The sequence below is a fragment of the Typopeltis vanoorti genome, chromosome 6 (genome assembly GCF_054136105.1).
Source record: "Typopeltis vanoorti isolate ZY-2024b chromosome 6, IOZ_Tvanoo_1.0, whole genome shotgun sequence".
NCBI lineage: Eukaryota > Metazoa > Arthropoda > Arachnida > Uropygi > Thelyphonidae > Typopeltis > Typopeltis vanoorti.
The window spans coordinates 130936248-130952548 of record NC_143554.1 but is presented as its reverse complement, the minus strand read 5'-3'; the positions used below and the strand labels follow the sequence as shown (position 1 = coordinate 130952548).

General features: G+C 34.7%; 1 protein-coding gene across 5 annotated transcripts in view; it reads right to left on the bottom strand.

Annotated features, from left to right (window-relative positions):
• Pi3K68D (phosphatidylinositol-4-phosphate 3-kinase catalytic subunit Pi3K68D) overlaps positions 1 to 16301 on the bottom strand; it is a 134932-nt gene that overhangs the window by 29455 nt on the left and 89176 nt on the right. For all 5 annotated transcript variants that reach the window (XM_090394438.1, XM_090394437.1, XM_090394436.1 and 2 more), the window contains one exon: positions 6258 to 6569. In XM_090394438.1, coding sequence (XP_090250564.1) covers positions 6258 to 6447 — 190 coding nt within the window. In that variant the 5' untranslated portion in view covers positions 6448 to 6569. The remainder of the gene's footprint in view (positions 1 to 6257; positions 6570 to 16301) is intronic.

Below are 16301 nucleotides of genomic sequence, written 5' to 3'. Positions count from 1 at the left end.
AAATTAACTAGCTTTACAGTATTGTATAGCACAGTTTTAAATTCTAGTGGCATTCCTTTGGAGGCCAACCTTTCCCTATGTATGAAACAATATACCCGATTCATATCCGGCGCCACTTCCTTGACCATAGAAACAACCCCCAACTATGCCTTCCTGTAAGGGAGCGAGCTCCATCCGAATAAAAGCCCATGCATTTTTCCAACTTCATCCCTTTGTGTATTATGTAATTATTGAGAGTGTGAAATATTTCTTCTCCAGTTGTTTGGGATGACAAAGTTCTACAAAACAGAATATCGTCATGAATGTTGTGATCATATGCATATCTTATATAGATATTAACTGTGCATCATCTGTAACATCAGTAGTCTCGTCTATTCGTAACTCATAATAAGGGCTCTTCTTAACTGAGATTCTATGTCACCTGCCATATCATTAATTCTGAGACCTATAGTGTCATTGAAAAGAGGAGTCAAATCAACATCTTTTAGTAACTTGTTGTCAAACATAGTTTTTTTTACCACATCTTTTATAGCTGAAAGTAGTAAATTTTCCCAGATATGAGTTTTCCCTGTTTTCGCTATGCGCAAACTTAAGAGATAGATGCTTCCAGTGCCTTGCTATTAATCGAACCCATGGCCGAAACTGCATCTTTCCCATGATTTAATGTTGCTAAGCATCACTGAAATTGGCTTTATTTTTACAATTTGCTTATTTTTCACATCATAGTGTTTAATTTCTAAATGTCGGGGTTTTGCAGGTTTCATGCACTCGTTCCACAACACTTCATAACACAAAACACATTGAGGTTTCTGTTCACTTTCATTTCCACACCAATTTCATTGGTGTGGAAATGAAAGTGAATTTCATTTCCGATCCACCGAATCCCAAATATGAACTGTTATATTTCCTATTGTATTTTTTCTTTGAACTGCTTTTTTCTTTTACTTTAATAGTATCAGATTTAATTGCCGTTACAACACATTATTCCAATTAGGGTTAGCATCACCTGTTTCATTTTCTCTTCTTTTCAAAGTCCTAGTTCTAAGGACTAGGACTTTGAAAAGCGTTTTTTAATAATGGAAATTATTAAAAAACGCTTACGAAAAATATATAAATACTGGGGTTAACTCATGTCACACTTTATCCAAGTATCATTTAGCACTTCTGAAGATATACTGAGCCTTGATTGAAGGAGAAAAATCTTCAGTAATAAAAATCAATAAACAACAAGCAATTGTTTGAAATGTGAATAACACATGTTCACTTCAAATCTGACAAAACAACAAGGTAAGGCAGAAGCAATAAAAATATACTGTTGTTCACTTGACCCCTCTTATTATTCGTCATTCTGCTGATAAAAATAATTGTAGTGCCAGAATGACGACTAATAAAAGAGGGGTGAAGTGAACAACAATACTGTTTTATTGCTTCCGCCTTTGAACATTCTGACGCTATTTGTTGTTTTTTTAAGTCTCCGTTTGATTTCAATAATTTTTACTTAGTTATTCAATTTGAATTTGTTTGGATAATTTAAAAATATATATTTAATTAATTAATTTAAGCCTGTCTGAGGACCACCTGTCCCAGCGTCGTGGACCACAGGTTGAGAAACACTGGTCTAGAGCAATATTTCTTGTCAGCATCCACATATCAGATAGACTCAAACTTACTGCTATGTGGAATGTTGCCATTATTACCCCCATGAGTTTCTATTGCAACTGGATTCAAATCATCTGATATCATTCATAGCATTTCCATCCTTTCCTATCTCTTCTGCCATCTTCTATGTATCCTATGTTTCCATGGCTTGTATCCAAAGGTGGATACAAGCCATGGAAAAAAACTCGTGCAATTGTTTGTTGATCCTGATATTCGCAAGTCATTTCACTGAATCTTGTACAGAGGCACCCCCCCCCTTTCCCTTATCAAGGTACCAATTTAAAGTCTGCTTTCTGCCCTTTGCAATTTGGTTGCAAGTTTCCTTTCTGCTCATTCAGTGCATGCCACAGTAGTCATAAGTTAGTAATCTTCTCTACAAAAGACCTAATTTGTCTGAAACAGATGCCTGGAAGGGAAAGCAGATATTGTTATTCTTTAGAAGTTAGCCATTTGGATTTCGTTCTTGGAAAGAACACAGGCACAACATTGTATATCTTCTTGAGTTCCAATTTCATATATCTTGAAATACAAGGGTGGTCTGAAAAGTTCTCGGCCTCTACCATAGATGGCAACACTATCAGCAAGATTTTTTTTCTAAGTTGGTAGTACATCTGTCATAGGCATCCATGTGAAATTGCAAGTCATTCTATCAAGTAGTTTGTTTTATACAGCCGTCTGAAGCAAAAGGGTTGTCTGTATCCCTTGAAATGGATAAACTTCGGTATCGTGCGGTTATAAAATTCTTTGTAAAAGAAAATTTAATGCCAAAAGAAATTCATTCGAAGTTCATAAAAGTTTATGGGCACTCTTCTCCTTCGTTTTCAACAATTAAGAAAAGGGCTGCCAAGTTTGAACATGGCTGTACCAGCCTTGAAGATGATCCACGTGAAGGACGTCCAAAAAGTGTAACAACAGAAGAAATCATTGATTGAGTGCACAATACAGTATTGGATGACCGGCGAGTCAAAGTGCATGAAATTACTGAGACTATAGGCATTTCAAAAGAACATGTAGGATATATTTCGCATGAAGAATTGCAAATGAAAAAGCTTTGCACAAGATGGGTGCAGCAGTTGCTCACAACAGATAAAAATGCACTGGCATGAAACATGAAAATCTCTGAACAGTGCTTGGAGCATTTTAAAAAGAATAAAACTGATCTGACTTTGTTTGCCGACGTGGACAGAAGCTGGTTGTTCAGCACCAAAGAAGTCAGCCGGTTCCATCAGCAGGAAAGGTCATGGCATCAGTGTTTTGGGATGCTAAAGGCATTTTGTTTATTAATTATCTTGAAAAGGGTAAAACAATAACTGGGGAATATTATTCCGATCTTTTAACCAGACTAGACGAAAAAATTTGTGAGAAAAGATCCGGTTTGCAGAAAAAAAATTATCTTTCATCAGGACAATACACTTGCCCACAAAGGTGTTTTGGCAATGGGAAAATTAAAGGATCTGCACTATGAATTGTTGGAACACCCACACAATTCCCCAGATTTGGCTCACTCTGACTTTTATCTCTTTCCAAAACAAACTCTTCCTTGCTGGTCAGCGTTTTTCTTCGAATCAAGAAGTGATTGCAGCTGTAGAGGGATATTTTGCAGATCTAACTGAGAACCACTACATGGATGAGATAATGGCACTGGAATAAATGTATTAGTGTTAAGGGAGATTAAGGTTGAAAAATGAAAACAATTTTAAAATTATAAATTCGTTTAACATTTCAGACAACCCTCGTATATGGAATGAGAATTCTTCGTACTGGTTCAAGATTGCTGGAAGTAAGCTTGTAGGAGTCAAATATGCTGTATAGTCTGTTGACAGAAGTTTCTCAGCTGCATAATGCACAGGATGTTAAACTTCCCATCCGCTATTTCCTCTTTTCTTCCATTACTTCTGTTCTTTGGAACAGCCATTTCTATACAATTTTCTCAATGACTACAAACCTCAGTTCTTCAAGAAACATTAATAATTTTTTCTGTGTGATGACAGAAAAATCTGTTATGTTATAGGTTTTGTGATCTCTAGTATGGTGTTAAAAAATTACTATGGTTATTTTGATTTCAGGCTTATGTAGCTCTGTGGAAATGACATTTGAATCCACAGCAACATCTCCACTCCCCCAGAGAAAGACAGTTATAAGTCCAATTATAGTTGCCAAGTATCATTTTTATTTTCTAAGCCTTTCTTTGATGTTCCCAAAGTGGTCAATCTTTGTTATGATCAAGCAGGATTTTTCTTCTTCCTTAAATTCAGGCTTTTATTTTCCCAACTCAAAGAAATTAACCACATAATTCACACTATTTCAGACAATATATAGCTATTAAGGATCAGCAAGATGGCAGCACCTATCTGCCACTCTCTTCCTGAGTGCCTATTAATATCACTGCTATCTCTGTGATGGCTAATGTGGAGATTAGTTTTCCTCCATGTTAAAAAGTTAGGCCTTGTCTACTCCCTTTAGGAAATAAGACACCAGCAGATTTACAGTGACTCTATATTTTGATTTTTTTTCAGTTTGTCCTTGTTCTGAATTTATTATGAAACTTCTATATACATATCTTTAAATGCAATATTTGTTTTGGCACACCTTATTTTTAATATGGGTAGCAGATATAAGTTTTAATTGGTTAATTGATCAGCACACCCGCTCTCCAACCAACAAGTTGTGGATTCGAATTCCATTGTGGGCATGGATCCTTGTGATTATCTTTAAGTGAGATATAAATTTCATCATACGGTTATAGACTCCTGTCCCACTTATCTGACGTGTGAAGTAGCTTGAAAAAGTTCCATGTTTGATCTCTAGAGCAGGATTTGTAGACCAGATAAAAGATCAAGCAAAATACAAAATATATATAAAATGAATAGGAAAAAAATTCTTAGCACACTCATGGTACAAATATGCTATAGGTTTACAAATAAATCTTTTGTGGGTGGGAGCCACAAAAAAAAAAAAAAAAAAAAAATTAAATCTATGAAGTACACAGAGAAATTTTGTGTGCAACAGTTTTTCTGTTATTTGTTTTTAATATAAATAATGTGTTTTTCAATAAATCCTTATCAGATAATTAAATTATTACATCTCAAATTATTTTTATGAATAATTTTAAAGTGTAAAGCAAATTTATAGGGGATTGCTTAAAGGCCAAACCCAAATAACTGGGAGGAGACCTCTACATTGCCTTTCTAATAAAGGCGATACATCCTTTAGAAAAACTTAAGGAAGTTTTTTCCATTGGTTACAAATTAAACTTGTCAAGAAATTCTTGTTTAACCCTTTATTGAAGAGTAAGCAAATAAAGTTCGCACTTGAAATATATTCACCACTAAGCTAATTGTATACAGACTTATGACTTCACATCAATTATCTTAGTAATGAAAGCATGCATACTTTTGAATATATAATGCTATGCATTATTTGAAGAGTCACTATTCAGACCAGTTTTGACCTTTATTGAGGTCTCATCATTCAGAGTCAGATCCAGAAAAGATACCAAGGCTGAATTAATGTCATATTTCCCAATAGACAGGTAGTAAAAGGATGCATCACCTTTATTATAAAGGTCAAAACCAGTCTGGGTAGTGACCCTTGCATAATGCATAGCATTATACATGGCCAAAAGCATGCATGCTTTTATGAGATATTAAGGCAACTGATGTGATGTCATGTGTCTATATACAATTAGCTTAGTGGTGAATATACTTCAAGCAAATTTTATTTGCTTACACTTTGATAAAGGAGTAAACAAGGATTTATTGGCAAGTTTTGAAAACCATTTAGCTCACTCCCAATAAATGGGAACAGGCTGACTGTTTTCTTTTACTTCTAATTCTCCATCTTCTGATGTCACCAAAGAATCAGTAATAAGAACAACCAATGAAGAGAAAAACTCTGAATTAAATTTACTTAAATCTAAACAATATACCTAGTAGCATAATTTAGTTTGTTTCACAATGCAATGTCCTGTATATTACCCTCAATGAAAGTTAAGTTCTATTAAATATATTAGTGTAATAGTATAATTAATTATATTATTAAAAAATTAATAGTATAATATTAATTTTGTACCCTTCAACAACAGTGTATTATGAATACATTAAACTTGGCCTGTTAACTGTTGATACTTTATTCCATCTCCTTAGATTTGTCTAAATGTAATATTTCAATCATATTAAGGAATTTATTGAAAGGTACAAAATTAATATTATACTTGTAAGTTTTGTTTGCTAAATATAAATAAAATATATGCAATTTCAAATCCAATAATTTAACAGCAAAAAAATTTTGATGAAAATCTGGGATCATCAATACTTTTGATATAGAAAAGGTTCACGCTGCAATCAATTCAAACCATTTAAGTTAACAATGACTTGAAACCACTGACTGATGCAAAAAATTTTATACAACTTATACAAAAAGGAAATAAACCAATCATAAAACATTTAAGATATCAAAAAATGCAAATAAGAGAAATTTCAAAACCAACTGATTATTATTAGGCTGTATATAGTATGTCCTAGACTATTCAAGATATCAAAACTTCTGTATAACCTGAAACAAAAAAAAGCAGGTTAACATAAGTACACACTTCTCACCTCTCTCCACAATAGTGGCCATTAGTGAAGAACTAGCAGCTGGATATGCATGGTTGGTCTGCTGCAGTCCCATAATTTGCTGCTGTGAATGGGTTTGATAGCCAGATGCACTGTTAGGGTCATTAACCCTATATCCAGACATCCAATTCCTGCCAGAATTACGGGGTGGAATTGGAGGGGTTGCCATCATTATACACAGTTTCCACTAGTCACATGGTCTTGCACTTGAAATTTTTGCTTTACTTGCTATATATATATCAAGTGTGAAGTTCTTGCATTCCCTGTTTCAGAAACATTAACAGACATTCCTTCCTAGAAAGGAAAACAGCTTGATTTAAGAATTTCCTAAAATACTTTGGTACAGGTAATAATTTCCTTAAAAATTCTGTAAATGGGAATCATTAATATTTTATGAAATAAATAAGAGTGCAATGTTTTTTTGAAAAAAATTCAGATAATAATATATTACCAATATATTACTACGACAACAGCAACATTTTTCCTCAGAAGAATAGTTTCTCACATGCCAACCAATTTAACCTAACAAAGCTGCACTACAGAGACAGTTACCTGCTAGGGAGGAAAAAAAAAGCCATTCCATTTGAGCACTTTCCTGCACACTAATTCTGTTTGTGATTCCACACTTCAAGATAAGTTAGCTGTATGGAAGTACTAAACAAATATTCACTGTACAATCAACGTGGTTTCTCTGACCTCTTTCTTTAAATGTTTTAAACCTTATATTTAATATAATCAATATTTATCTGCACTCCAGCCAAAAGGCTACAGTTTCAAATCCCGCTGTGAGCAAAGATATTTGTGATTGTCTGTGAAAATACTAGTGGTGGTGGGCAGTAGATGCCGTTGGTGTGGATGATGAAGTCTGCTGTAGTTGGTGGATTGAGGAGTGGTGGAGACGGAGAGTTGTAGAGTAGGTGCCCTCCCTCGAGTCACGTATTATTACGTGACTCGAGGTAATAATAATAATAATAGTTAATATAAAGATAAATATAAAAACCTGAAAATCATAATATTACACTTAGTATAAAAATGAAACAGAAGCAATCTAACAAACACTGTCCTAAAGAATTTCTCTTTTGGTCTGGCAGTTTAGAAAGCTGAAATAATTCCTACTCAAATCAGAATTATTATAAAGAATGCTACAGTAAAAAACAAACACTCACATTTTAAAGAAAATTTTAAATCTGCAAGAAAATAAGTATAAAAACTGAACTCCAACTTTACCTAATAATTTATGTGTGCTCCTCTGTTCCTAATACGTTCATTAATTTGCTTAGGCATGAACTAGCAACGTAGAACATATTTTTTTTTTATTTCTGCATCTCGAAACCATACTTTTATAATGGATTGTATTAAGTTATCCTTTGTATCACAATTTAATTTTCCAAGTCTCTTTTAAAAATCCTTATAACCCATAAATTTTCTATTTGTTAATGTCAGATGGTATACCACATAATCTCAGGTGGTATGGTCACTTAAACAGAATGGGAGAGGAAAGATTAGCAAAACAAGTCTTTTTCCTGCCAGGTTGGCAGGAAAAAGACTCCGAGGAAGACCAAGATATAGGTGGATTGATATGGTAAAAAGTGCCTTAGAAGATAGAAATATAAGATCTGACAATGTTGGATTCTCGACAGGTAACGGATTGATTTGGAGGAAAATTGTAGATAGGAAGTTAGTATGATGTAAATTTTACATGTAGTACCATCATATCCTGTACAACCCCCCCCCCCTGAGGGTGCATGTCAGGAATTTGATGATGATGGTTAATGTCAGGAGAGTTACCTGGCCACTGAAGCAATTGGATGCAATGATTTTAGAGGAACTCTCACTTTTTTTTTTGAAGTGTGGCATGGAGCAAGATCCTGTTGAAAGAGGAATTCTTCTTCTTTCTAAATCTGTGGGAACATTCTTTTCTCCAGCATTTTTATGTATTGGTCACTTTTCATCGTACCATCAACAAGCACCAGTGATCCTAGACCGTCATGTGTAAAACAACCCCAGAACATCTTTTTAGCTGGGTGTTTATGAGCTTGTTAAAACTCCTAAACCTTAACTTTTGCTGGGTGGGAAAAGTTTTCAACCGCTAATTTGTAAACATAGGGTACTCACTCTCCTTGGACAAAGAAATGGCTCTCATCTGAGAATATGACCTTCTTCCACTTCTGAACAGTCCAATTTTTTCTGCCTGTCAACCAGTTTCTGTGACCCACCAATCTTCAACCTGTTCTCGTAAGGTTCATTGCATAGCCCCACCACCATACTTGGTCACTCACCTCTGGATCATCACCAACTCTTCCACATTGCCAAAAGACTCTGGTGACCAAATCTGCATGCAGTAGTCAAGATGGGAGGTCTTATCAGGGCTCAATAAAGAGGAACAAAAACTTGCTTCTCTCTGCTTGACATATTCTTCAGTAACCAAGTAATCTGATGAGCTGCTTTAGACATTTTTGCTATGTGTGTCCCCTAAATTTTAAATCCCTATCCATTAACACTCCCAAATCTCTGGCTTCATCAATTTCTGGAGTACAGTTCCACAAATGTGATATACAGCTGGTAATCTTTTCGCGAAATATGCATACCGTTACACTTTGTCACAATCTGATATCCATTCTCCTTTGCCCAGACTGCCAGTCTATCCAAATCATTCTGCAAAATTTTAACATCTGTATTAACTATTGCTCTACCCAACTTTGCATCATCAGCAAACAACTGAACAGTTCCTCAGATCCTTTCCTATATCATTATTACAAATTAAAGAGTAGCAGTCCAAAAACAGTTCCTTGTGGCACACCACTAGTCACAGGCCTTTATACTCTATTCCTGAATAAACTATTCTCTGATATCCATCAACCATCCTCTTATTCACCTCATCATCATGTAGTTTCCTCAATGCAAGAGTGCAGCAACTTGTCCTTTCAGTCCTCTCTGTTGGCAGCTCTTCTTTTTGTTTCAGCATAGTCACATGATCCTGTCCATGATCTTATATTATCAACCCATGTCCTTTTTTTTTTTACTTCTTTTTACTAAATTTTAACTCCCTATCCATTAACACTCCCAAATCTCTGGCTTCATAAATTTCCTGGAATACAGTTCCATCAATGTGGTATACAGCTGGTAATCTTTTTGCACCAATATGCATACTGTTACACTTTGTCACAATCTGATATCCATTCTCCTTTGCCCAGACTGCCAGTCTATCCAAATCATTCTGCACAATTTTAACATCTGTATTAACTATTGCTCTACCAACTTTGCATCATCAGCAAACAACTGAACAGTTCCTCAGATCTTTTCCTATATCATTAGTACAAATTAAAGAGTAGCAGTCCAAAAGCAGAACCCCCGTGGCATGCCACTAGTCACAGGCCTTCTTTTGGACTCTATTCTTGAATAAACTATTCTCTGATATCTCTCCATCAGATGTCTGTGTTTTAATTCTCTGTAATACCTCTGCATTTGTCATGTGCTCTGCCCACGAGATTTTCAGGGTTCTTCTGTAGCACCACATTTCAAAGGCTTCTATCTGTTGTCTTACTCTATTTTTGAATATGCAGGTCACACTTTCATATGTGAAAACTGGTGAAACTAATGTTCTTATCATTTTCTTCTTTGTCTATACCCACAGAACTTCTGAGCAGATCTTTATTTTTCTAGAAGGAAGCTATGGCAGTTCTAATTTTTTATTTCTTTATCTTGTTTTCCATCTGCAGTAAAGTAGATACCTAAATATTTGTATTCTGTTGTATACTCATATTTTATATTGTTTATGAATATTTCTGGTTTGGATCTATTTTTTTTTTTGAGATTCTCATAAATTTGACTTTTTTTTTTTTGCATTTAAATGTAGGTCAAAATCTTTACCATCTTCAATTAGAAAGTGCAGTAATTTGATTAATTTGTTTGCTTTCTGCAATTAGAATAGTATCATCAGCATATCTAAGATTGTTGTATTTTATACCATTGATAATGCTTAATATATTTTGTTTTTCAATCTTTTTCATCACTGTCTCACTGTATATATTAAATAGATTTAGTGAAAGAATGCAGCCCTGTCTAACTCTTTTTTTTTTTATTTTCACTTCAGAAACCTCAAAGTTAAACAGCTGCATTTTGTTTGGAGTAAATCATTTTTATAAGTTTATGTACATGATCTAAGTCTAATTTTTCTGAATATTAAACAGTTTATTGTGTTTTACTTGATCAAAGGCTTTCTGAAAGTCTATGAGGCATATGTATATATTCCTGTCATTTCAAGTGATCTTTCTAGTTATATTTTTAGTTCCAAGATAGCATTAATGGTTTCCATTCCTCTTTTGAATTGAAGACTTTCTGTTGTTCACTTAGTTCACCAGTTAAGAGACTATTTCAATTTTCTTGTTAACAGTGGTTAAAATGATTTTAGATGTATGAGAGATTAGGCTCACAGTTCTATAATCCTCGTAATTTTGTGCATTATTTTTCTTTGGAATTCGCATGCAGAGTGATGTCGTAAAAGATTCCGATAATTCTATCATTTTATAGATGTACTGAATGGTGTCCACTAAGTGTTATTGTAAACCAGTCAAAGCTTTCAGCAGTTCTGCAGGGATGTTATCATACCAGGGGATTTATTATTAGGAAAATTCTTGATTATGTGTTGTATTTCATTTCTTGTAGGTAGAGTGGCATCTGTTGTTACACATAACCTAAGGTGTAAATTGTCGATCATGTTCTCATCATCATAGAGATTTGATAAATATTCCACCCATCTCTCCTTTATCTTTTCATTATCAACGATTATGTTTCCATATTTGTCCCCAATGTTGTTAGGTTGTGTTCGTTTTACTTTTCCATTAAGTTCTTTCACTTTCAGGAATGCTTCTTTGGTTTTGTTCTTTTTTTTGTAACACTTCTATCTCGATGCATTGGTTATTTATCCATTCTTTTAATCTCCTGCATAACCGTCTGATTCGCTTATCCATTGATTTATATCTTAATCTTTCTCCTTCATTTGCTCTTCTTTCATCAATAAGGTCAATTACTTCTTGCCTTATCCATGGTTTTTTTTGAAAGAAAAAACCATGGATAAGGCAAGAATTTCTCTTTATGTTTACTAATGTGGTTCTTAGCGGAAGTTGTGATAGCTGTTTGTAGTTTGTTCCAATGAGAAGGTTCACTTTCATTTTGAAACTGTGCAGCCAGTAGTTCTGAAATGTTTTCATTAAATTTTGATTTTACTGTTGCATTTTGTAGCATCTGTAAATCCTATTTATGGGTTTGTTTCCTTTTAATTTTAATGATTTCAGACGATTATATTTATAATCATTAGGACTAGTCTATGATCAGATCCACAATCAGCACTTTGCATGACCTTTGAGTTCCATATTCCACTGAAGTAATGCTTACTGATCACAAAATAGTCTAACTGATTTTTGTATCTTCTATCAGGACTTTTCCAGGTGCATCTTGCTGTTGGTTTTTGTTCAAAATAAGTGTTAATTATGATAAGACTGTGTTTGATGCAGAAATCAACTAATTTTTGTCCTCCCTCATTCTGAATTTCAAGTTCAAATGGTCCCACATGTGTAGATGTTCTCTCTGATCCAACTTTTGCATTCCGGTTACACATAACACAACTCGATTTTTCTTGCCACCAGCTACCTTTATACACCACTCTATTTCATCATGCATGTTATCACATCTACTTCTTCATTTTGTTTTGTATAAGTATATATCTGAATGATCTCTGGGCTTTGCATTCACTAGAACTGAAATTACTCTGATTTTTTAATTACATAAGTGATTTTGTTACTAATTTTCTTCTCCACAATGAAAATTACACCTCTCCTTGATATTTCTCTACCCAAAGCATATAATTTATATGTCTTATCATTTGGAAGATTCGACTCAAAGTCCGACAAACCCTTCCAAAAGGTGTTCACTTATTCCCAATATACCAATATTGTCTCGCCATTTCTCTCATCATAATAGCCAATTTCCCAGGTTTATTCAAACCTCTTACATTCCAAGTAGCACTCTTCAAGCAATTTCTGCATTGAGCTTCTTTATAGTAGTGAATGACTGACAATGCCACAGGGGCTGCTACATCACCCTGACACCACCGTTCTGGGCATGTTGAGATCACCCGGGCTGTATTTCTCTTCTGTTGAGACATGATGCTTTGCATAGTGGCAGTTTTTACAGACACCCAATATGAATGAAGGACAGCAGCCGTTGTTGGTTAGCAGGTCCCTTGGACCTAGCCAGGACACCTATAGTAGTGCCACTGACCATCCCTCTCATCCACGATGGAGGGGACGCCCTGATGCACAGTGACAGCCTAGTGACTGGTTATCCACCTCAACAACATCAACCCTATATCCATCCCCATGTACTGCAGTTTACTGATTAGAATCCCATGTAGTATCCAGTTAAAGGCTTTTGCAAAGTCCAGACCCACCGTAAATCCATAACCTTTATCCAATTCAGTCATCACTGTATTATAAAACATGAGCAAGTTACTGAGGCATGACCTACCCCTTCACAAAAACCATGCTGCTCCCCCTCCAACAGTACTGAATTTCCATCTATCCATTTCTGTATTTTGCTGTTGATCAACTTCTCCAATACTTTGACAATAACTCCTGATATGCTACATCATTATTCGAGCCTCTATTATGCGATGGAACTATTTTCCCCTCTTTCCATCTCCTAGGGACTAACCCAGAGCTGAGACTTAGATTAGACAATGTGGTCAAAGGGCAGTGATAACTCCCTAGCAGCTTCACATAAAACTCAAGCTGGTATACCATTCAATTCCACAGCTGTATTCACATTAAGGTTCTGTAATATGGATCTCCATTTAATTTACCTCATTTCCCATATAAGCCTTTGCCTCTCTTGTTACTATGATATTTCCACCTATATGATATATTTTTGAAAATGTTCACTTAGTAATTCTACTATTTCAACTGATTCAGTTACCTCCCTGCCATCAGCATTCATTAAAATCATTCTGCCATAAACATTCTTTCTTTTACTTGCAGTATATCAAAAGAACTGTTTGGGATTATTTTTGGCCTACACTGATAATTTCCTTTTAAACTCTGCTTTTGCCTTTCTTACCACACTGGATACTCTTCTTGCCTGTTCTTTGTACAGTTCATGTGCCTGCTGGTCATCTTTCTTCTTGAATTCCCAATCACAATCGTTTCTTTTTTGCAGTTCCAGCTTAATGACAATATTCATTCATTTAACTCCCACTTGATTTACTCTCCTGACTCTAGGTATGCAGTCTACCATTACTTCCCTCAAACACTCCTTTACCACTTCTCATGCACTACCAATACCCAGCCCTTGCAGTTTCACATGCCATGGCACTGATCTAAGCAATCTCCTAACCAGCTTTATAATTCCACACATATACCCATTTAACTTATTTAGTTCCACATATTTAGCCACCTCCCAGGTCGAGACCATATGACTACTCTCACTAAATGGCAGCAACATGGTCATATTCATTATAGACAAATTCTCAGATGCAATTACCAGATCAAACACTCTCAAACCCCTAGTATATTCCATCACATGCTGCCTCAGGTAATTATTCCTTATTAACTGCATAACTTCCATTTCCTTCCTCCAATGTGTTATCTCTGCCTTTCAAATCTATGCCCACAGTTGAAATCCCACAATAATAATTATCAGCCATCCACTCATTGAGTATCTGCTGATGCATATTATCTCTATCATGTTTTCCATTCCCTGGTCTATAGCAGCATCCAACTGGCCTCTATCTTACACTAGATAGCTTCAAGTGTGCTATTTTCACTGGCCTACAGTGAAGAATGGCCTACTCTCTTTGGTTGCAATTCATTGGCTATCATCAATAACTATACCCCCCCCCATTCTTTTCTCTCTATCTTCCCTGAATGCATGATATCCCAGATGGCGAACCTATGACACATGTGCCAGAGATGGCACGTCCAAGAATTTTTCTGGCATGTCGACGATTTACAGCTGATATCCTTTTATACACTTATAAATTATTCAACCTTTTTTTTTTTTTTTTTTAATTATTACAATACATGAAAATTAAATTTTGTTTTACATGAGAAAGCAGCAATGAAGATGTGCATATGATTGGTGTGGAATTAACAAAAGATTGCACGACCCAAAGACAAAAGCAACCGAAAACTGTTGAGTTGAAATGCTAATGTTTCAACTCTTCATTGAAACTTAGTGTGACCTGAGCATGCCAGTCATGTAATTGAAAAATTGGACAATAGCTTTTAGTTAGATACTGTGTTTCCTGTGCAACATATGGTTTTTCTTGAGTCTATACAGCATAGTTTCTGGAGAGGGGACATGTGATTCATTACTTAGCGCCGTTTTTATTCCAGCTGTCTGTAATTGCACTATTTGTTGAGAAATATATTATACAGACTGCAAAAGGATCTGTACCTTATTCAGGGATACAATAAAACTACTCGTTTTTTTTTTCTTGCATCTGCAGTATAATGGCTGTTGGGGGAGGGCATGTTGTTAACCGCAGGGAGCAAGTTAGTATTGCCTTTGTAAACAGTGTTCTTTTTATTGCTATTTATAGGACTACTTGGATGCTGTGCCTTTGTAATACCGTAAGATGGGGTTACTTTGCTCCACTTTTCTTACTTTTTTTTTTTTCAAATTACTAAAAAAAACGTTTTTGGAGGTTTTTATTTTTTGAAATATATTTTTTTTAATGTACAGAGTATACTGAATGCCTCCTTATGTAAAATTTCTGTGAAAAAGTTGTTTCATTCCTTCTTTAATTTTTTCAAAAAATTGGAGCGATGTTTACAGGATGGGGATACTTTGCACTAACTAGTAAAAACTACTAATTTAGATGGAATAATGGGAATGGAGCAAAGTAAGAATACACAACCTTTATTTATTATAACATAAAATAGCATACAAAATTGTTGAAATTGTTTTTTTTTAAGACAAATGGGAAATGAAAATATAAAAAATTGAAAAATTTAGAATTTTTACCTCTTATAAATACCTCTTAACTTTGTTGAAGAAGTTGCTATTTCCTCATCATCATCAGATATGGAAGCAAACTGTTTTTCACAGTAATTTTTGACGTCGTTTTCGGATGAGGCAGATTTAAAAGAAATATCAGAATTCTCATCTGAGCTCCTTTCATCCTGATTTCTGTTCAAGATACTTATTCCAGGAATTGAAAGAATTTTCTTTCTATCCCTTTTACTACTGGCACCAGATGTCCATTTAGATCTTGCATTTTGTAATGCTTCAACAAGAGAATCATGTATTGCATCTCCCAGGTAGAGAATTGCATCCTCTACCTAGGAGACGAGAGAGAAGCTCATGTACATCGAAAAGATGAACTCCACATTTTTTAAAACCTGCTTTCAGATTATCTGCCGCATTTCCTATCACCTCAATCAGTCTCTTCAGTAGAAAGGGGAAGCTCTGGTTCGGAAAAACAGTCTCGTTTCAGATGGAGCAAAGTATCCCCAGAAAATTAAAATTTGGCTATGAAGTAAATTAATGTTTTATAAAGTCAAGAAATTTTAATAAAATAAGAAAAAAACTTAGATATTATAAAACTAGAGGAATTAAGGAAAAGAATTATATATGCCTTACATTAAAAAAATGCTAATAAATTGCTGGGGCAAGCAAATTTTTCTAGTTAACCAAACACACAATTCTGCTATGTTTGAGAATTAGAGCTTCTGTAGAAGCTAACATGAGCAGGGAGAGTATGGTACAGCAGTGTTGCCAATACTAATACAATACTTTAAAAAAAATAATAATAATAAAAAAAAAAATTAAAAAAAAAACATTGCTACATAATTTCAAATAGTAAATATATTTCCAGAGTCAATTGAAAACTTTTTGTCAATTGGAGCAAAGTTTGACCCACAGGAATGAAGTAACCTCATCTTACGGTACCATTATTATTATTATTTTTATATATTCCTTTCTTATTCTCACTATTCCTTCTTACTATTGCGAACTTAGTTTATCTAC